The sequence below is a fragment of the Phlebotomus argentipes genome, unplaced genomic scaffold (genome assembly GCF_947086385.1).
Source record: "Phlebotomus argentipes unplaced genomic scaffold, Phlebotomus argentipes genome assembly contig_27, whole genome shotgun sequence".
Taxonomy (NCBI): Eukaryota; Metazoa; Arthropoda; class Insecta; order Diptera; family Psychodidae; genus Phlebotomus; species Phlebotomus argentipes.
The window spans coordinates 217281-240291 of record NW_026776200.1 but is presented as its reverse complement, the minus strand read 5'-3'; the positions used below and the strand labels follow the sequence as shown (position 1 = coordinate 240291).

At 37.4% G+C, this 23011-nt stretch overlaps 1 protein-coding gene across 4 annotated transcripts; it reads left to right on the top strand.

The window, feature by feature from the left end:
* Window positions 1-660: 660 nt before the first annotated feature.
* LOC132264498 (potassium channel subfamily K member 4-like) lies at window positions 661-20607 on the top strand. Of its 4 annotated transcripts, none has more exons than XM_059764729.1 (10): window positions 661-815; window positions 10879-11298; window positions 12819-12966; window positions 13366-13511; window positions 14925-15026; window positions 15094-15230; window positions 15333-15478; window positions 16648-16771; window positions 18384-18488; window positions 20068-20607. In XM_059764729.1, the coding sequence occupies exons 2-10, from the start codon at window positions 11154-11156 to the stop codon at window positions 20134-20136; spliced, it is 1122 nt and encodes a 373-aa protein (XP_059620712.1). In that variant the 5' UTR covers window positions 661-815; window positions 10879-11153; the 3' UTR covers window positions 20137-20607. The 4 variants fall into 4 exon arrangements, with proteins under 4 accessions (XP_059620712.1, XP_059620709.1, XP_059620711.1 ...); XM_059764726.1 differs by having other exon boundaries at window positions 15091-15230; XM_059764728.1 differs by having other exon boundaries at window positions 664-765; window positions 15091-15230.
* The last annotated feature ends 2404 nt before the right edge of the window (window positions 20608-23011 follow it).

The following is a 23011-nucleotide window of genomic DNA, read 5'->3' as shown; positions in this document are numbered from 1 at the left end:
GTGTCACGATACACCTCTCTTGGCCACAACGTGAGCCTCCCAACGACGAAATTAGAATGAGAAATTGCTTGTATGCGACAATTAATCACGTTGGAAATTGCAGTCACGATTATATTAAGTCACTTGGCACTTTGTGGACAAAGTTAATGGGCCAGGCATTACAGACCTCAACAATTTATTAACATCTCCCAATGCTCCATTCGCCCAGTGGCTCAGATGCCATCCCAATCTCTATGGCTGCTCCACAACGTAAGATAATAATTAAATCATTTTATACTTTGTGATATAAATAAATGAAGTGTAAATTCATCATGTTCAACCACTCTGGCCGGAGTCATGAAAAAATAAACAGTGGAATTTTATATCACGAAATGTGTTGCAATTGTTCCCACCACACATCATAAAAACATATATACATAATATCCAGAGTGGTGCAAAGGCTCTTGTGAGGGACCCTTTGTGAACTTTTTTCCTTTGATAGTGTTACAGATTTATGGTTGAGAATTATTGTGTTAATTTAGGAAAATGAAATAGACATGTGCAGAGTCTATTTATAAATGATCGTTCCGTGTTCAAAAATAATCCACACGACCGTTCTATATCTCTTCACCGCCCATTGAGGCGCTCTGGGCAGTTTTCTTTAGTCTGTGTGCTAAGATCACGCGAGGCAGAACATTGCGATGCTCTTCGGGTTGATCGGCACAGCTTCAACGCGTGTTGCAGAGATTATAGAGTTGCCGAAGGATTTTCACCAGTGAAAATTCAGTTAATTCCCGCCCCTTGCAATCTACTATACATTTGTGCTTTTGTGAAAGGTATTCAAAATTACGCATAATTGGGCAAAATGCAATGTTGTGTGAACATGTGTCGTGGCAGTATGAAAATAATTGAGTTGTGATAGAGTGTTGCGGGTGGAAATATGTAGCTCCAATTAAAATTTTCAAATTAAAGTCCATCCCAAATTGAACGATTAATTAAATAGGCTTTTATGCTATGGAGAACCGTGTGTGATTGTATGCAAAGTAAATGTCAATCGATGCATAATTGAGAGTATCTCAGGTAAATGCGATGAACATTTGGTGTCAGAATGAGGAAAATCCCATAGGAAGATCACTCAGGCTCAATTCTCCTGGAATTTGTGCAATTTTCCTGTGAAATTGCTCCTGAAGATATCCGAGAATCGATGATGTGTTTCTCAGGAAAGTGCAAGGGGCAGATATTGTAGTCGGAAGTGGTGTACAGCTTTTTAAAAGAAGTGTTAGGAATTGGAAGTGATGAAAAGCTTCCTATTCAATAAATTTAAGCATTTTCAAAATTATTTTGCTCACAAAAATTAATTTTAGTGCTTTTTTTTAGGTTATGTTATTGATTTCAATCAAATTCAGGTGATAAAAATAACCTTTTGTGTTTAATTTTGGAGTATTTCTCTTTTTCACGCCAGATTTGAGCATTTTGGTTCAAAAAAGACTTCAATTTGGTTAGAAAAAGGCTTAAAAGTGAAATATAACCTCAAAAATGTCATTTCTGTTTAGAAGAATGTTTCTTTGCTTATTTATTTCCGCTGTTTGTGCTCTAAAATTGTAAATTCAACCTCATATCCTGGAGAAAAGGATCAAAATTAGTCCAAGCAGAATTTGAAAACCAGATTCATAACCTCACAATTTGGTCAGAATGTTTTTTTTAAGCATTTTCCAAAGCCGAAACTAGAAAAATACTGCGAAATTGTTCATGAACAAGTCCTGGAATTTCAAAATCATGCCTTAGAATCCGAAATCTAAGTATTTTAAGAGCTTAAACGGCGCTTGTTAGACGGAAAAACCTGGATTATATCATGATAAGTCAGAAATCAATAAAACAAGCAGTAGAAAATGTCTTTTGACGCATTCAAAAGTGTCTGAAGAATTAAGATTCTGCACAGAACTGTGGAAATGTGCCAAGAAGTGGTGTACAGATTCAAGGCAGATTATCTCCTCCCTGGGAAAATGCAATCTCATGCCGTTGGAAGTATTTCCTGAATGTGTTCTGGTCCACTTGGTAGACAATCTATGTCAGAGAAAGGCGATTTACTCAGAAATAAGAGGGATATTAAATCGTCCAGCGAATTGTTTATCACATATTCCAACCTTGCATTCGACAATTTGTTTTAAGTTGGATTTATTCAAATAACAAACAACATATTCCACTCGATTCTACACTCTGTGTGCCAATGCTAAGAGTGTTAGTTTTCAATATGCAGCTTTCTCTTGTTTTATATGGGGGGAAAAGCGCCATTGGAACGTGATCGGCGATTTCAGTTGAAAATATGAGAACATTATTGCTATAATGGTTATAATGTCGACATCGAATATGGCCTGAGGACGGGCACTTAGGTCAGTTGAAATTGGAACTACAAGTAAAATAATAAAGGACTTTTGTGTAATGGGGAAAGTTTTGTCGGGGAAATTTTAGCATGAAATATACCGAAAGATGAAAATAACCATTTAAGTTTAAATTTCAATCTCAACTCAGAGAGAGAGAGAGAGAGGGAAAATGTCTTGAGATCCCATACAAATATTGAGATACAGACCAATTATACTCCCTCTATTTGACCCTATCGGAGCGGATCCCTTTCGTCCCATTTTCATCCTTCTCAGCGCCATTTACATCCGTTTTCTGCCTCACAATTGCCACTGTCTCTTTCACTCTCTCTGACAAACATTCCCAGCATTCATAACTCATCAATCTGATGGAGACAGGTTGCTGATGATGTATGAATTCACGGCGAACATCCACATAAATCGCACGGAAAGCCAATCGAAATAGTCGACCGAGTATTTTTCTAATGCATCCCAGAATACATAATATGTCATGGGCACTTCAAGTGAAGAGAGAGCTTAGCCAAGAGGGAGATAATATGGTCAGAAGTGGTGTACAGAAGTACAAGGAAAAGGAATTCTTTGATTTTATTAATCCTTCTGATCTCAAAAATCATTTCTTACACAGAAATGCGCTTTGACTTATATTTTGACGCCATAATCAGACATAACCTCAATTCTTAAATGAAGCAAAACTTCCCAAGCAAATAATAATGAAAAATAACTATTTTTAATTTTGTTTTTGGACAAAATCAAGTTGTTTGAATACAAAAGATTGCGATCCTGGATTTTTAGACAAAGAAATACTGCAAATTGTGCTGAAATTAAACTTTTTTGCTTTGAATTTGTTACTTTTGAGGTTATGATCGAAGAAAGTATCTGTAAAAAGTTATTTAGAGCAGTTTTTTTCTGCAAAAATATCAATTGAAAACGACTAAAATCTCTTAATTAAGGATGACAATCAATTTTCTGACAAGATAATTCAAGAATGACAAAATAAAATGCAAAAATCAGTGTTTTATCTTATTTTTCGGTTGATAAATTCACAATTTCTGTTTTTATTTAAATTCTGAAGGGTTTTAAGAACTACGTGTACACTTTATAGCCACATTATCTCCCCCTTGAGCTCTGCAGAGAGGAAACTTGAATGCTTTGGAAGTTCGCAGAACAATAATATTCACTGTAAATCTTCTCTGCTGTCTTATGCAAGCTATATATAACACGAAATCCTGTTTTAGTAGCAAAATCCTTTTGCTATAGCAATTTCAAGTAATTACACAGCTGTATTGCAGAAAAAGTGGCCTTTGTAACACAAAAAAAAAGGCTGAAGCATCCTGTTTTGCTGGGCATAACAGGTGTAGTCGCTGCCATTCTCTCAACATTCAACCCCGTGAAAGCTCAACTATGTGCAGCTTTCCGAGCGCACATCTTCCCTGGCGAAGTATGAAATATGGTAATACAGCTCCTGCAGTCGACTATGAAAGCATATTGTGTGCTCCCTTGGAATTCTGGCGTTTGTGTGGAGCTGCAACAAATCTGCTGTTTCCGGTCGTTTGTATGTGAACGTCATAAAGAAATATTTTTTGAGTTTTCGCTTCTGTGGGCGGCTGTGCGGTTACTTTCGCCACCCCTTGTGTCTTGTAGGCGCTCTCCCGCCGCACAGCTGACAATGGGAGGCTGTGCTATATATCTCACTGCATTCACTGTGCTCCTCACATCCTGCGACATCCCCGCACAATCCCGCCGCACCCATTATCCCCACATGATCGTCCACTTTTTGCAGCTTTCGCCCCGCCTCGCCTCGCCTCGCCGTGCAATATAGAGTATCGACAATTCTGAAAGATTCAGTGTGCTACAAATTTATGCGACTGGGGAAATATACAGCTCTCCACCCGACCTCCGCTGAACCCATAATTCAGACTAGGTGTGCAATTATTTTCGCCCTCGTACATCATGTGAAATATTTATTTCGCACCACTTCAAGCGCCGAGGCTAATAGTTATGTAGCTGAGAAAGTATTTTGAGGGAAAATTCTGGAGAATTCAATTCTATCATTGTGAGAATTCTTCTGCAGATTGAGATCAGGGGAAGTTTAAGGAAGTGTTGCAATATTTGGTTCACATCTTTGATTTATTGTTTAAGAAATTATTGTTTAATCCAAGTCCTAATTTTGACATTGTTTTCTAGGTTATGTGACTGATTTAAGACTGAATAACATCTTAAAATTGTCGGTTAGATTTTAGTTAGATTTCGGTTAGATTCCAGTTATTAGTTGATTTAAGTCTTCTTATAAGCAATCAATGAAGTCTGAAGTCCTGGGAAGTCTTAAGGATTTTTCATACAAATTGTGAAAGTGTCAGAAAATAATGTACAGATTTTAGCCACATTATCTTCCCCTTGTTTCAAACTATCGTACTGAAATATTGTTTCTGTTCCGAATAAATAACTGGCTGAATAGCATTTAATAACACTTGAAATTTATCTTATCATAACCTCAAAAATTCACACAATTCGTAAGTTTGAAAATAATTATTAAAACACAGGAAAATAAGTTGAAAATTTTGTTCAGACATTTTTCAAAAATAGTGTTGCAAACATTGAAATACTTCCAATATACTTTTGCAAAGTCTTCTGTTGTCTTTCTTCTGCTCTGCGCGAGATTCTTAAAAGTAATTTGGACTCTGAATGTTATCATTTGATGTGGTTTTATTGAAACTTCTCGCACAACAGGAGTGGGTGTTTGAGACTATATATTAAGTCCTCCTCTTGGCTAGACCGCTGTTGATAGAGTTTCACATCTTCGCACTCCGCGGCGTGTACATTCGGATGTGTGGCTATAGTTACACTAAAGGCATATTAAGTGAGTGGAGGAAAAGAGAATAATTCAGGGCGGGGGAAAAGCAGATTCTCTTCCAGTGACTAATCTATGGTCGATAAACCCATAAATCTGTTAGAGGTGTTAAACATTCAATCTCAATTTTACACCTCTTCGTCCCTTGTGGCGCTCCGGGAGGAGCTGTGGTGACTATTAATAGTTTCAGGACTCATCGTGATGTTTCACTACAACTTAAATTTCAATCTGCTCGTGTAAATATGTGTAACGCCATGTGAAGGGAAATGAGCGTGTGCCATCCGGTGGGAAACTGTGTGCAAGCACATAAGAAGATAAGGTTTTGTGTGTGGGATATGCAAAATTATGCTTCTTGCAGTGGCCGTGATGCCAAACAATTACAAAGTTGGCATTATCTGTCGCACATTTGCCGAGTTTTCCCTCGAAAAAAGAAAAATCAGTCAAATTGCAGGACAAAAAGAAGTTATTGTGTCTTGCACGGCATTTGCCTCAATTTGACTTAGAACTTGTGATAGATTGCATTATGCTGCAAAGTGAGCAGGAAATGTTGCGCTTCTCGAGAACTCGATACGCCTCGTCCTAATGGATTTTCACGGCGACTGAAGTAAATTGGCTACATCGTCTGAAACTTCAAAAGTCGTCAAGTTTCACTAATGTATCGGTGGCGGAGGATCTTCAGTGAATTCACAGCTTATGATTGACGTTGCCAAATTATGAGCCGTGTCATCACCTAATGCTTCAACCATTGATAGGTTAAAGCTGTTTAATTTTTTTTTCCGCTTCGATGTGTTCTTGTGCGCGGAAAAGCCAGCAAGTGTGTGTGAGTGTGTTTGAGGAATTGGGAACATTTGTAGACATATCCTAAGCCTTGCATATCTCAGCATGAGCAACTGCGAAAGAGCATTCCCCAAATGATGATGTAGAGCTCACAGTTCAGTGCTTAGCTAACTGGGTAGTAAATGAATTTTCACTGTGTACATTTCCGTAGATTCCACGGCCTGTGGAACATCCATGCGGAGTGTCTTTCATGTCCACTGAGTAGATTGATGAACGAATGGCGGAATGTGTGTAATTGCATAGCGAATGGGAAGTGAACGACAAGCATTTATTGTGTTCCACCCACTTTTCCTCCCTCCACAGCCCACTAAATTAGTGGATGAATGTTTTGCGCCGACCATTTTGGCCGATTTCGTCCCACCATATCGAAATTGTCCAAGATATTCGTCGTGCGGCTCATAAATAATTTTACGTGGGCAACAGGCGTATGATAAAGCTCTTGCCCTTCTGCTTTGGCCTTGGAGGCATTCTGATTATTCATTATTACACTGAATGGTATGCAATAAAGCTTTGCCGAGGGCCAAAAAGGGGAAAATGAGAAATAGAAAAATAATGGATTATATTGAAAAGAGGCTCTGAAAGTGCCTAACTTCAGGGAAATACTACTGAATTATGCATATGTGAAGCCAAGGGAAAGATCTGCACACAATTTCTAAACACATCCAAATATGCCACAATCTTTCCTCTTATTGACATTTCTATGTCTCGATGAGAAGATGTGCAGAGCCTCCAATGCTCACAGTTTTATTTGTTCTGGAAGCATTCTAGACCGCAAAATCATCTGTTATGACTTGTGAATGAACTCAAAACTCATTATTAAGAGTTAAAATCCTCCAGCCAGTTTTCTAAAGAAACATTTTTCAAGTCCAAATCACTGTTTTTGAGGTTATGTTCGATCGCAGCTCAATTTTCAGTGTTTCTCAGCATCAATTGTTCAGAATTGTCATTCTGCCATGCGAATTATTCACTAAATCTGTCCTTCATTCTTTACATAACCTAGAAAAGAAATTATTCCGATTATTTCTGCGTACAAATGAAGAGTAATTCAGAGAATCGCGACAATTTGGCAGTTAATAACTCTCGCTGAGCTGTACTTCACTTCTCACTATATTATCTCTTCGATGTGTAAAGCAAGGATCTGACAATTCACTGTGCATTCGAGCAGGATACAGGAATTCCTTGGATGTGACTTGCAAGAATTGTGTCGCCTACATTTAATGCAAGAAGCAATTAGAAACAATTACGACACAGCGCAATGCAAATGTGAAAGTTTAAGCATTTTCCCACCTTCCATTTATATTTTGACCTATTTGAACTTCGATTACGCTCTCAATGCGACGGGGAGCGTAGGGTAATAATATTAGCATCCCCTTTAAAGTTCAACAGCAGATGAAATGTTTTAAGACACTCTCCGACTCCTCAGCTGCACTATATGCAAGTTTCAGCAATTGTAAATTGCAAATGGACATAGTTTCCTAAACAAACAGTTACACATAGTGGCAATTTTGCTCCGAGCAAGACAGACTTTCCCGTAGTTGTGTGAGAGAGAGAGGAAATGAGTTTCCATCACTTCGCATGGCGAGCTCGTCTGCAAGCGCCACATAAGCCAAGAAAATATTGGAATGATGTACATTGCTTGTATGCAGAATCTCCGGGGTCGAGCGCAATATCAATGCTCAGGCCTTATCTTGTCTGACGTTGTGGGAAGGAGTCGTGAAGGGTTGTATGGTCAGCACGGGGGTGTGATGTATGCGGCATGGAAGGAAAACAGAATACCAGTGGTTTTCCCATGCACCAAATTGCACCTTCACAATGACAGGAGCAAATCCCTAAAGTTTCTGCCACAAATCTTCATCTTCATCTTCACAAAACGTACAATCCTTTGGTTCCGAAGAATTCGACTATATTGATTTCAATTCATCACGAAAGCATACAATTGAGAAACAAATTTGGGCAATATACAATATTTAAACTCAACGTTGTGAAGCCAATTAATATTATTTTCCCATTATTTAATACAAAATGGTGATGTATAACAGTGATTCCAGATTAAATAGAGTCACCTGAGTCCCTAAACGTCCAGATTCAGGATATTTGTTCATGAAATTCTTAAAGTTTGACGAATTTGACTGAAATATCAGAACAATTCGTTAAGAAATCCAATTTAAACCGTGGTTAGTGACGTTCTAAACTCTCTTTCTTGATCAAAAAGTGTTTCTGCTATCTTTAAGACAATTTTCCTGAAAATACCTCGGTTTTAAGAACTGAAAACATGATAAAATCATCATAGATCTCTGCTATTTCTTAGAGGCTCTCCACATTTGCTTGACGCGACATAGAAATGTCAATAAGAAACAAGATTGCTCTGGCTTTAGCATGATGAATTGATTACTGCATTGCTTCTGTTTAAGTGTCACAAGGAGATTAAGAATTCGGTGTAATATCTTTAAACTTGGCATGATAATTAGCCATTAATGAGGGAAGATTAGGGGAAAAATTCAGACTTCTAGCTAAATTTAATCTGAAGCCTTTCTAATGCAGCATTTTTTCAAACTGTTGCATAAATGTAATGTGCATCCTTTAGCTCCTTTCGCTTGAAATGTGACATAGAAAATCCCAAAATCCTTCCAGACCGGGTCTAAGGGTAGAGAAGCATGTAACTTCATGGCTTATAAATCACGACAGGTGACATAAAATGCTGTGGGAAAAGCAGAAGCAATCCATTAATTGATTGTGTCGTGGTTGTCTAAACAATTCTTTACTTCTCGTAAAATCCAAATATTGATAAAGCCAGAGGTTTTGCAGTGTTGAATAATGGAAGAAGTGCAAATGGAGATGAGAAGAAAGGGACGAAAGTCAATCCTATTACTATTTACATACATTTGAATTCCTGCAAATTCTCCTGCATATGAAGGATTTTCAGGTCAAAAGTTCTTTGCCTGGCGATTTTTTCTTTGCACTTTGATTTTTCTTCTGCAAGTATAAAATGGATTTATGACAAGGCAATTTTTTCCAGGGAAAGGATGTGAGAGTAATGAAAGGAGTGTTTAGCCGCATGTCTCGCGTTTAATTTAAAAGCCAATACTCTGGGTTTAGATCAAAGAAAATGTAGTAAAAGGCGAGTGGATAAAGCAATTTCCTCTATTGTATACATTTAATGTCTGACGAATTAAAACAATTTGGAGATTAAAAGCACATTAGCGCTCTTTCACCACGTTGGAAATTGCCACATTTCCAACCACTAATATACGATATTGCTGAGATAAACTTCTAATCAAGACAAAACCCAGTCAAAGAAGTAAAAGACTTTTGCTGTTTTCAATACAAACGCATAAAATCTCACAGGGTTTTTGGGGAATGAGATTCCTCCGATTTTCCTACAAAACTACATACTTTAAGTAAGTTTATAAACTTTGCCGAGATGCAAATCAGAAAAGCTCTCAGAATAAAACACAGAGAAAAGAGTTTGAACTTTCGACCATGAGTGATTTATGATTGAAACGTGAAAAGTTACTGTAATTTCAATCCTCCAAATCTTCACTAGTTGATTATGTATTTGAGACAAAAGTGTTTAAAAAGTTTCAACGATAAAATTATATGATAGACAATTATTTGACAATGCAAAGGATACGCAAAGAGCGTTAAAATAAATTAAGTAAAACAATTAAAAGTCAACATTTGAGAGAATTTTTAGGAAAAATATTAGATTTACTGGATATATTAATTAAAATTTCGCTCATTTGCCAAATTATTTCAGAGATTCATACAAATTGATATTTTTCCTGTGTCTTTTTAGAGGTTTTGCGTCGTTAAATCCATTAAATAATTCTAAATTTCGAATAAAATCAATGAAATTGCATGAAAAATTCAATTTTAGCTGAAAAATCTCATCATTGCAATTACAAATGATGCAAATTATCAACAAAATGTACAGGAAAAATGCGAAAAATTGCTTTTTACAAACTGTTTAGTAAGAAATGCACAAAGAAGACCGACTTTTTGTACTAAATATCGCGAGTTTGTCCAACAATCCTTAATATTTCAGTTAATATTTCAATAATTAACCGATGAAATCAACTGAAATTAATAGAAAATACTAAGAATTGACCACTAATATCAATTTAATGGAAGTCAACAAGGAGTTTAAGGTGAAATGAAGGAAATTACTTCAAATCGCTCAATGGCGCTTTTGAATTTTACTGTTTTTCGACGCACTCGTCGAATTGAAGGCGAAGCATAAGTGTACATTGTTGCCTTAATTTATGCTCTCGCGACCATTGATATCATCTCAATTCCCTTTTTTATTATGTCTCCACTGAGCTTTTCGCAAAGTGTTCTTCTCAATTCCGCCACGGTTCAGCGAGCGCAATTGCAGTGAAAATCGGCACAATGTATGCCACGAAAGCTTCCAATTCTTATGTACAAAGTATAAGAAACACTCGTCGTTTGAGACAGGATGAATCCACAAATGGCTGATGGTATTTTTCTCAATTTGACATCCGTGATTTCCCTCCCAAGAGAGATAGAGACAGAGAACGAAGCGACACGGTGATTCCTCATGTTTCTTATTAAAGTGAAATGAAGTGTTTGTTCGTGTTTATGAGGAATGTTGGGCGAGTGAAAAATTCTCCTCATTGCCATGAAGAATCTTCAAGTGTCATTCAAATATTTCTCTTATTTTGACTTCTATTTATATACATATTTTGGTTGAGATTTTTATTTATTTCCCTGTCACATAGAACGCCCGACGAATTTTATGGGTCCGTTGAGACTTTTCGCGCGCGCGAAAAGCTGGGCAATAAATCTAACGAAGCATTTTCTCATATTGACTTGCAGTCACTGCATCTCTGGGCATGTCATCTGCTGCACTCCATGGAGCACCGAGGAAAGCCACTGGCGAAGGCAATCAGCACTTTGGGTTGGACGGAAGTCGGCGTGGCCACGCAATTGGAGCACATCACATGAAATGCTCCCGGTGAATTGATTCCGCGCGCGCGGCCGTTATCAGACAGCCAGTAATTGTCGAGAGGGTAGATAAATAAATACACAGAGTGAGAGTGAGAGAGAGAGGAAAGCCGGGGAAAAGCGAGTAAGAAGTCAAGTATAAATAGATGGAGCGCAAGAGATCGGTGAGACGGCGCCAGAGCCAAAAGTTGCCTTTTGCAGAGCGCGCAAAGGAGCATTGCCGGAAGTTTACAGCATTTATGTTCAGCAATGTCGGAATCATTTTGCTAGTGGTGCTGTACACAATCGCTGGTAAGTTGCACAACTCCAGTGAGACTGTCCATGACTCTCCTTGGCCATTTTTGGCTTTTTTCAGGAGCAAACTTTCAGGACAATAAACCGCAATGGCGCTCATAGATTCCCACCCCAGAGTTATGTACACATGTTTTATGGAAGTTCATTATAATTTCATTGGAGGTGAAACGGGAAACACGTGAAATGAGCATGAATTTGTGTTTTAAGTACACTTTTGCAGATTCAATTCGATTCACATCAATTCATGCCTGACTTCTTAATACATTTTCTGCAGATTTAGGAATTCCGATGAAATTCAGCAACAAAAAACCTGTTTTTTTTCCTGCAATAATTGTATCTGTTTTATTGGACTCTTCCCAAGATACTTGGACTTTTATGGGTATTGTTGGGTGAATTAATGTACTTCTGTTTCAGAAATCTGTATTTCTCGCATACTCAACATTTTATAGTGGGAAGAATCTCTGGCAACTTTGAACCATTTCACAAATACAGCAGTGAAAATTTCTTTAAGACACCCGAAAAATTTGGATCAATTTCCATTTGAATGCGAAAAATTCGATATTTTTCTCATTTCAAAGCAGAGAAAAATCGTGTTGGTCACAAAACTATGTAATTATTTGAATAATCAAACTGAATTTGTATTTTATTTTCTTATAAAAGGTTAAATAGAGGCTTTAAACATACAAAAAGCCAGATGTAAATGTCTTTTAGACATTAAAAACTCAAGACTTAATGTAAAAGTGCGCAGCATGAGCAATAAGAAACAGGAAGCATTAGAGGCTCTTCGCATCTTCTTATCGCGCCATAGAAATGTCAACAAGAAGCAAGATTACGCTGACGTTAGCACGATCTATGCGATAATTCAACAGATTCAGCAGAAAAATGAAAGAAATACCGAATTTTCAGCTCTAAAGGAGAAATTGACCTAAATTCTTGAGGTGTCTTAACCGAATTATCGCTACTGTATATTGCACAAACATACAATACGTTACCTAAATTCTCATATGTATATGCGCAGTGTCAGAAGTGAGCATGGTTTATTTTAAAAGCATATATTCATTGAGAAATATTGGGCAAAAGTATATTTATAGTAGCAATTCTTCCTGCTCAAGCATGTTTTTCACTCCTGATAAGCCGATCTATGCACAAGTGAAGGTTGGCAGAATTGTGTCGTCATCGCGTTGGCACAGAGGCAATGCTAATGATGATGGTTGCATCTCTTTCGCACCATTAAAATGATTGATTGTCATTTGAGATTTGAAGATTTGTGCATGAGTACGGAAAGTTGCGACAAAACAGAGAAGATGTTGAATGTCGCATGATAACTTTATTGAAAGTTCCCGGCCAGGGGGTGGGGGTGGGGGGAGGGGGTGGGCTGGGAAAAGGGGGTGAAACTTTGTGCAACTTCAAGCATCTGCAGGGGTGGAATGAGTCACGATGATGAGTGAGACGCGGAGGGATGACGACAAACAACCGGGGAAAGTTAATTAATTTCTGTGTTGTCCTCGTATTTGTAGGTGCCTTCATGTTCATTGCCATTGAGGGCGATGGTGATTTGGAGAGATCAGCCGAATTAGCGAGGAACCGAGTGTCCGTGGCGGCGAAGCTGTGGAATATCTCGTGCTGCGAAGCGAACATTTTCAATAAGTCAGCATTTATAGAGTTGTTAGTGAAGTTGAGATACTGAAAAAATGCATTATATACAGATTGTGGATCAATTCCCATTCACACTCAGGAGTGTTAGAGATGTATTACAGTAGTTTAAAACAGTTTTCGGTATTTTGCGTCACAGATTTTGAGCGTAAAACGGCGATTGTATTGAAATTTTCATCAAATTCCACCATAAGTGTTAAAAGAAAATTTGCAAATGTGTTAAATTTGTATCGTCCGAATGCGTAAAACAGTGTTAAAAAATTCCACACTTGTGTTAAAAATTCATGCTAGGTTTGAAGCGTAAAATTCCTCAGTTTGAGCGGGAATTGATCCTCCCAGAAGTTGTGACTCCCCCAAAAATGGGATGTAATTGCAATTTTAACCGGTCATCCTCTCCAAATTGCATCCCAGAGTCGGTCAGCAGATTCTCAACCATCAGCAGAACATCGTGAGAGCGGCCAAGGGTGGAATGGCGGAGACGACAAAAACTAAGACGAACAATAAATGGACATTCTCCGGGGCATTTCTCTATTCGTTGACCGTAATTACGACAATTGGTAAATGAATTATGTTTATTTTGTCATGCAAATATCTTCAACTTCCTCTCAAATGCCTCTCGCCTTGTCCTTCCCGGCGCACACTCCTTCCGGCAAACTTCCCATCCGCACCCCGCGCGACCCATCCTTCAAACCCAACCCCCAACTGTTAATTTAAAGTTAATTTGCAAAGAGTGTTCGTCGTAAGCTAATTAAAATCGTATTTATCATTTCTTAATAATAGGAACAATTTTTCTTCCTCCTCTAGTTCACAATTCTCTCCATTTCCTCCGCTTTTCTGGCACAATTTCCTCCGATGGGACGCGCGCACTCATTGACGTTGGCACTGTGGTTAATGAAAACTTTTCCCCCAAGTGGCATAATTAACGAAAATAATTTTTCAACACAATAATACATAGCTGGGCGAGAGGATGTTGCATGTTGAAACATCCAAAAGCACAAATTCATGTTCAAAAGTAATACAATTGGGCTTAAAAGCTTTTAATGATGGAGAGTTGTACTTGTATTATATTAACTGCGGATTTCACAGCATTTTGTATTCGCTGGAAAATCGAAAATGTTTCGATTTCACTGTAATTTTGCTCTTTAGTAATTATGCAATGTTTTTCCAAAAATACTTTAGAGAACCTTTTCAGTTGATACAATTGATATTCAATTAATTTATTTCACTGTAAATTCATAGTCAAATTGAACATGGAATCATACAAATTCACAAATTATTACCATAAGAATCCACTGAAAAACTTCAGCGCAATCTTTTCTCCTATTGACATTTCTATGTCCCGATAAGAAGATGTGCAGGGCTTCCAAAGCTTTCTGTTCACTTCGTTGTGGAAGCTTTCTAGATCACAAAATCATCTCTTATGATTAGCCAATGAACTCAAAACTCATTATTTAGAGTCAAAATCCTCCAGAAAGTTTTCTAAAGAAACATTTTTTAAGTTCAAATTACTATTTTTGAGGTTATGTTTGATCTCAACGCAATTTTTAGTGTTTTTCTCCGACTTGAGCCTTAGAATTCGTGTGCCAGAATGCAAATTATTCACAAAATCTGTTCTTGATTCATTTTTTCAATCCAAAAAGCCCGGAAACACGCTTGTAAATCACAAATTTCATAAGCTTACAAACCATACATGGTTGTATTTCCTTTTGTTTGCCAAATACATATCTTAATTACCATTGATAAGCTCAGAAATTAACGGAAGAATAAATGACGAGATAACTTTCCATTTGAGTAAAACTTTACAACAAAACGGGAAATTTAAAAGCATTCTTCACTCGGATTTCGCAATTTTAATTATAATTGATTGCAAGGATGCAAATGCTACGAATGACTTTGAGAAGAAGGAAGTGCAGAAGATGGCAATCATCCAAAGTGGAATGAGCGAGTATTTCTCTCTCTGAATTTTGCAGGATATGGAAATTTAATACCACGCACAAAGTGGGGAAAGATATGCACAATTGTGTATGCAATAATTGGCATGCCGCTCTTCCTGCTCTACCTGTCCAACATCGGTAAGTTCTCATGGGGAAAAGTAGCCGAAATCTCCATTTAATCCACCTTGAAATTTATTGAAAGGAGACATTCTCGCCAAGTCATTCAAGTGGATTTACGCCAAGGTGTGCTTGTGCAGAATTTGTCCGGGTGTGACACGGCGGCGGGCGGCGCGGGAGCGGCGGAAGGCCAGAGCTTTGACTGCTGAACGAGATAATCTGCCAGTTTGTATATTTGCCCAGGCACACACATTGTGGATTAAATCCATATCTTATGCACATATCATCACCCCACGAAATGTGACACAATTCTTTTGCATTCATTAGGAGGGTTACTTCATTGAGGGCGGAGATCTCGAGACGCTCTCCAACTCCTCCGTCGACGCGCACGAGTCGAGCGAGGAGGAGGAAAATGCTGGTGATACTGAAACCGTGATAGTGCCATTAACAATTTGTGTCATCATCATGATTGGGTGAGTGAATAAGAAAATTCACAATAAACACCGCATAACTCAATTTCGTCTGCATGTATAATGCCAAGTGAGTGGAGTTAATTCCACATTGCAGCACAATTGCGCAAGGGGGAGATAGTGCAGCTGTACACCACTTCCACACTTTCTGTGGCAGAATCACAGACATTTTGAGAACTCTGGCAGTGTTTAAAACACGCGTTTTCCCTATTTTCTGAACTTCTTAGATTCATAACCTCAAATTTAGGAGTATTTAACCTAAAAAAACGCCGTTTTTACTTGTATGACTTTGAAAACTAACAGAGAAACAGTATTTTTAGAAATATTTGAAGTTTTCAGTGAATATTTCGATATGATTCAATGTTAAATTGTTTTTTTATTGCACTTTAGAACATAACCTAAAAGTTTCTTGAAAGAAACTCTTTTTGGATCTTTTATATGTAAATTATGGGAATATTAATCTGTTATAAATTGAAAATGAACTGAAATTTGCCATTTAAAAGTAGGAAATCAACCAAATATCTCTTAAAATAGACAATTTTGTATCCTGAATCAAAATTTTAGAGGTTATAATCAATTTTATAATAATTCAGACAGTTTATCATAGAAAGCTTATCACTGAAAGGCAAACTTTGTCTTAAACTGATAACATAACCTAGAAAAATGCAAAAAAAAATTCCTTTTTCTCTAATTATTGCGATAAATCCTTTGGAAAGTGACTTTCGAACGCATCAAATTCACAACATTGAAGCACTTCCGAGCACTTCTACTGAGATTTACACCCTTTCTGACCACACTATCTCCCCCTTGCCATTGAGTGCTTCGCCAACACCGCGTTATTGCCTTGTGAGCGTCTGAACAAAGTACCATTAACACTATTATGCGCCGCTGGAGAAAGGGTGAAAAAAAAGTCTCAAACAGACATTTTACGCCCCGAACACTTTCACACCCATCAGGTCATGCAGGGGCAGGTTGAGGGGGTGCTGGGGCTCATGACACCCCTGCATTTGCATACACCGACAGCCTCATATTACCACCGTTGCGACCCAATAAAAACAAAACGAGGCGCTCGTGAAATCTCGTGGGCGCTATCAATTGCTCCTGGCGTATGCGAAAGAGCAGAAGATTGTCGCAATATATGGCGTGCAATATAAAAGGCATCTCAATTGCAGATATATCCTTTTCGGAGCCACTCTCTTCGGCCACTGGGAGGACTGGGATCCGTTGGAAGGGAGCTACTTCTGCTTTATATCGCTCAGCAGCATCGGCTTCGGCGATATGGTGCCGGGATTCAAGGTATTCAGTGTTTAATATGTTGTAGGGGGGAGCGGGGCGGAATGGGAGGAATTCAGAGACAGAGAAGTGAATTCGTCTGTTCAAGAAAATTTACAGAATGAGGCAGCTTTGCACAGCGCCTTTTTCGAACAGAAAATCAAACCTAAGTTGCGTATTTTCAATTAAAAATTTGATAATAAAATGAAAATCCTTAAGTTTTCTTTCCAATCCATCTATTGGCCTTGAAGTTGATTTTATCATTCCTTCAGGATAATATTCTAAGAATGATTAAATAATTGCAGTGTAAATGTGCCCCAGAGTGGGGCAGTTTTGTGCAAAATGCCGTAAAATAAAAAATCTTTGCTCAAAGCCAAGACAATTCAAAAGACAGATTAGAATTGACGATTTTTAAATTTTTGTCCCAAAATTCCCCACCTTCCCCTAGCAACAGACTCTAAAATGCCGTTTAAGGGAATAAATTGTCACCAATTGCGATTTATCTTTGGCAATTTTATGCATTTGCATCATTTTCAAGATATTTTCGATACTTTTCGCTGTGCACTTTGCCTCAAACTGCCTCAAGAAGGGGTTGATAAACAATTAAAGACCTCGGAATTGAGTTCATGAGAAAGTCATTTGGACGATCTACTGGCATCACTATACTTTTGTACGTTTTATGAACAGCTCTGGCGGCTTTATTCCGCCGAAAGACCACCCTTTGAGGCATTTCCCTGGCGGTCATGGTGCGATGCTGCACATTTTGGCTCAACTCCGAAAGATTTCGAAGTAGCATTTCAGCTTATATTGCACCACATAATAATATATTTCTTTGAGATCTCATAAAATACCCACCAAAGCGTCTCCATTTGGCCCCCAATAAATTCCGTGTCTTTCTTGAGTTGAGCAGCAACAGTGGAAACACTTCTGTTTATTCATGCTTCTGTCTGGGGTGGAAAATTACTCCAAACGTAGTGGTTAATGTGGGCATTTTGTCCAAATGTAGTATCTTCTCCACCACTTCTTTTATGCACCGCCACGAATGTGTGTCCAGAAGACTTTTATGTGGTGGTTTTCAAAGAGAATTTTTCGCAGGACAAAATATCCCGAAGAGCCTCAATAAATTCTCTATAATTGCATAATATTTGCGGTGAATAGAAAAGTTGTCTTGTCCCAGAATTCTGGCTCAGCATCAACATAGATTTGCAACTAACAGACAAGCTTATGTTCGGCGAGGAATTTTTATTCATCACGAGGGTTGTTCAATTTACGAGATGATTTCGAGTGGAGGTGCATAAAAATTTAAACAACTCACTGGGGAAGGGCGGTGGTTTATGGTCAGGAATTCCTTCATATTTATGACACCATATTATACAGGAGTATGTAAATGGGGAGCTTTTACGAGTGTTAATTGCATATGTCATAGGTAATAAATTCTCCGAATGGCGAAAGATTTTTGGCACATTTAGTCTGTTGGTCAATAACTTTCGAATTAATTCGCCCAAAAGTGTCCCCATCGTTTATCAATGGTGGGATGGGAAATGGGAAATAGGAATAATTAATGTTCTCCTGAGCACCAATGCAAATTATGTTCAAATTGTTTTAATAAAACTATATCTGGATATTAAACCCACAGATCACAGGCTTCGAAGGAACCGGCGTGGAGTTGAGCTTCATCCTCTGTGCCATTTATTTGCTGCTGGGCATGGCACTAATTGCGATGTGTTTTAATTTAATGCAGGTGAGCTGATCAATTGACAATTGAACGCCTCTCTAATTTCCTTTGTCCAAATCCAATTGATTTTTACCGCAAAGTCCTTATTATGCCACTAATGTGACGGAAGACTGAGTTCAAGGGGAAAATCACTAGCCGATTATTGAGGAATCTTAATGATCTCGATGAAATATTAAAAATTGTTTTAAATATTAGAATATTTTCTGAATATGTGATAAAATTTTTAAATACAGTAGCGAAAATTACGTTAGGACAACTATTAAGGCCAACATTCCGTTTGGTGCTGAAAATTTGATATTTCTTTTAAGTTTTGAGTTATTTACTTTAAGACTAAATATCATCAGAATTTAATGATTTTTCAAATGGCGTTGAGATCAAGGCGATATCACAATTCGCGGCGGAGATATAGCAAAATGCAGAGAGATGTGCAGAGAAATAAAGCTTTTCGCGTAGAAAAGCTCAGTGTCATTGCATTTCCCAAAGGAGAAATACAATTTTTATGAGTTCGAATCAAGCTTGTGGAAAATTTGTTACTCTGTGTCAAAAAAAAACCCCGAAAAACCCTAAAATAATCTGAAATCACGATTGACTTTCCCCTTAACTGAGTTTGGACTTTGAAATATTTGCAAGATTCAGTGCATGAAATTGAGGACGCTTGAAAATGCTGGGCAAAGTTAAATGTGTGGGGAGGATAGAGAGGATGGAAAAATCACAGAAAATCAACGTCACAATTAAACTAATTGATTTTTCCAGTGGAAAACAAGCGCATGTGAAGTTCTTTCAGCACTTTTGATGAAGAGCAGAAATTAGCTTTGCCGAAAAGAATCTCCCTTTTTAATTACATCCATTGATTTGGGCAAAACTTTGTGATCTTCACACTAATTGCTAAATCGACGGGTGCCGCGAAAACTATCAAAAGTCAAAATCGCCATTTTTTAGCAGAGCGAATTCAAAATTTAGCGTGAATAAAGCTGCGAAATTTGTCAAAATTACTTCAAAACACCTTCAAATCGTCCGTTAAAGTACAAATATTATTCTGTATTTTTTATTTTGTAAATATTTTAGTTGATTTTATTGGCAAAATTAATTGAAAAACTGAAAATATTACTTTCCAAAGTCAATTTTTCTCCAAACAAGTTCTATAAAATCAACTTTTCATACTTCACTTGAAGATTTCTTTAAAGTTTTCAATTGAAAAAATTGAAAATATATAAGAAATATTCATTCAAAGTCTAAAAAAAACATTTTAGGATGCAATTTTGAGATATTTTTCTTAGAAAAATCGTTGAATATTCGACTTTTCATTCGCAAAACATGACAATTTCTTCCATTTGTGCTTTTTAGATAAATAAGATTTTTTGCTATTGTCTCATAAGATACAAATCTCAGAATATTTGTGCAGGACGAAGAAATAAAAAGCTTTTCAATTATATATAAGATGAAAACTCTGATAAATCGACTTTTCATAGTTTTCAAATCACCCATCGTAATGTTTCGTACGCAATTTGTTGAAAATAAGTCCAACTTTTCGGCGAATCCTTTTCCATGGACGAGCGTTTTAATATTTGATCATTTTCAACCACAGGAGCAAGTAATGCACAAGATGAGGACTTTCAGGCGGTGCATTCGACGGTGCTTCCACTGCGACAGGTGATGATGATTCAGGAGGCGAGGACAACAGCTCGTGACTCATCAATAAACAATCCATGAATGAGCCGTGAAAGAGGTTCATGTGTTTATGACGTGTTTCACACACACACAGAATCCTGGTGACAATTCAGTCCCATTAAAGCTCCCTTTCAGCGCCACCACAAGCGCTCTGTGTGTTCTGCTTCTGAGGCTTCCAAAGGCTTCCAAGAGTGCACAGAACAGGCGTGGAGGGCAGAGACACTGCCAAGATTCATTAGCTGGTCGTTTTAAATCTTCTTTTCAACCCCACTTCATCCCGCTCTCTGGAGCACTTCCTGAACTCGTGGCGCTTCAGGAAGTGGGACAAGTGTGAGAATCCTTCAAACACAGAGAGAAATTGCACCGCCAGTTGAGATGGAAAATGTTTTTGGAAATCAATTTCAATTAAAATCACACCCAGAGTGTAACATTCCATTAATAAAGACCATGTGAATTTTGTCTACTTTATTGCTGGCATATCAAACTCAATTTGCACTTGACAGTCGCTTCAGTTAGTGCGTTTTGTGGTTTCTGTTCAACACACACATTATTCGGTTGCACAGCAAAATTACAATCCTTTCGCCTCACTAATTTCACATTAAATATTAAATAACACACATTTAGTTTGCCATTGAGTGTTTGAAGGGGGAAAAAAAAGAGCAAAAGCTTCCCAATATTTGCTGACTGAAGTGACTTTTTCCCTACATCATCGTTATAATACACATTGTCTAAGTAATTGTCAAGACCACTGGGGAATTTCTTGGATGTCTCATGATGTTGAAAATGAATATGTATGAGATGGGGAGATAATTAGATGGAGATAGAGATAAATAAGTGGAAACGCTTAGCCGGGAGAGATTAATTTGTGCGGGAAAGTTGTCTCTTTTTGTGGAAAAAGAATTTGGTATACTTTTTCAAAATGGTGATGTTATTTGGAGAAAGCATAAATTATCTGCACAACTTCAACTTCTCCAATATATTTCAGCCATTGGCTCCACCCAAATGGTGCCACTTGATCACAATCCAAAAGTGCCCAAAGCCCAAACTATCCCGAGTTTTGCAAGAAGATGAACCCAGAGAAATCAGGTGGTGTGAGTCGCTCTTTCCTTGCGTCTCTGGCGGGGAAGAGCGAGAGCAAGGGGGAGAAAGTAGGGTCAGAAGTGGTGTACAGATCTGTAGAAGTTACTCTGAGACATTATTTTCTACAAAAGACTCAAATTCGATCTACTTTTCTAGGTTATGTCACTGATTTAAGACTAAATAACATCTTAAAGAAGAAATTCTTGCGCCTAAACAGAAAGTATTTTCACTTTATTAGTAGAATTGCGTATTTCAATTGCATAAAAAAGGCTAAAGTCAAACATAACCTCAAATTTTCACGATTTTTTCAGTTAGTCAGTTAGATTTTGGGTAATTTTCAGTTGAATTTCTGTGGAATAAAACTAAAATTTGGTACAATTTCACTGATTTTGGTCTATTTCTTCATTTTTACATATATTTTCTAGGTTATGTGACTTAAGTCAAAATTTAATTTGTTTTGTAATTTTACTTGGGAAAATAATAATTATTTTGTTTTTTTTTTTATTCATAATTTGATTATTTTTTAATATTATTTGGAAGAAAGAACTTTTTTGTTATTATTTTACCATAATTTGATTATTTTTGAATTTTTCACTTCACAAAATAATATTATTTTTGTTTCTTTATATTCAAATTTTGATTATTTTTCAATTTTTCTGTGGGAAATTAATCTTTTTCTTATTATTCTATTGAAAATTTGATTATTTTTCAAAATCTACTTGCGAAAATATTCATTTTTTTTAATTATCTTATTCAGAATTTGGTTATTTTGATTATTGTGATTTGCCCCTTGATTTTTCTTATATTTTAGTTACATTCTTTTCTTGTTCACTTGTGGTGTACAGATTTTCTGCTGCACTTCTTCACCTTGAGCAAGAGAGAGCAAAGTCACGAGAAGGATGAAAATGTGGAGCGAGATTTATGGCAGTGTTAGTGATTTTAATGAAAATTACACTGACTTATCAGTTTGTCCTGCTGAATGTGCGCATTTGAATTGGAGGCCGCGCCTAATCTGCTGTGATTATTGTAATTATGTGGCAAGGTCGTGTTTGCACTTTGCTTATACTTTCTGCCACATTTTGCAATCATTAATCACTTAATGGACCACGACGTGATGGAGTAAAATATGCAAAATTTCTGGGGATTAGAACGGGCTTTTCGGCGTGGGACGGACAATTAAATTAGTTGTGTGAAATTGTGAAAGAATTTGGCGCTGTCAGTTTGCGATGTTATTTTATATACATGAAATTCCACTTTTGGGTCATGTTAAAGTGTAGAAACAATGGCTTGAAATAATTGATCCAGAGCTGATGTAGTAAGACGCCGAGGGTGGAGAGTTGAGAATCGTGCAAGTGTAGGTATCTCTCTGGGTGTTATAATAAAATATATAGCAAGGAATGGTGGGGAGGAAGATGTGGAAAACATGAGATTAAACAGACTTAGTTGTAATCCGATTTAATGAAATTTTCATGAAATTTCCGCTGTTGTGTCGCCTTTTTTTTTCCTCCCCTATATTTCACAATCCTCTATTCACCATGTCACATGTCCTGTGCAACTCCTTCTCCTTCGTGTCTCACCCGAAACTAATTGACTTAATTTTCAATCGAACATAATTAGAGATCAGCTCCTCCGTCACTCCGAGACACTAAAGCTCTCAACGTAAGTTTTATCCATGAGAAATCCACCTCTACCTTTTCATCTCTGTCTTCTCACACATTAAAGTGGAAGTTTGCCATGACTTCGGCAACACAATATGTACATCTTGACTCCCCAAACACATC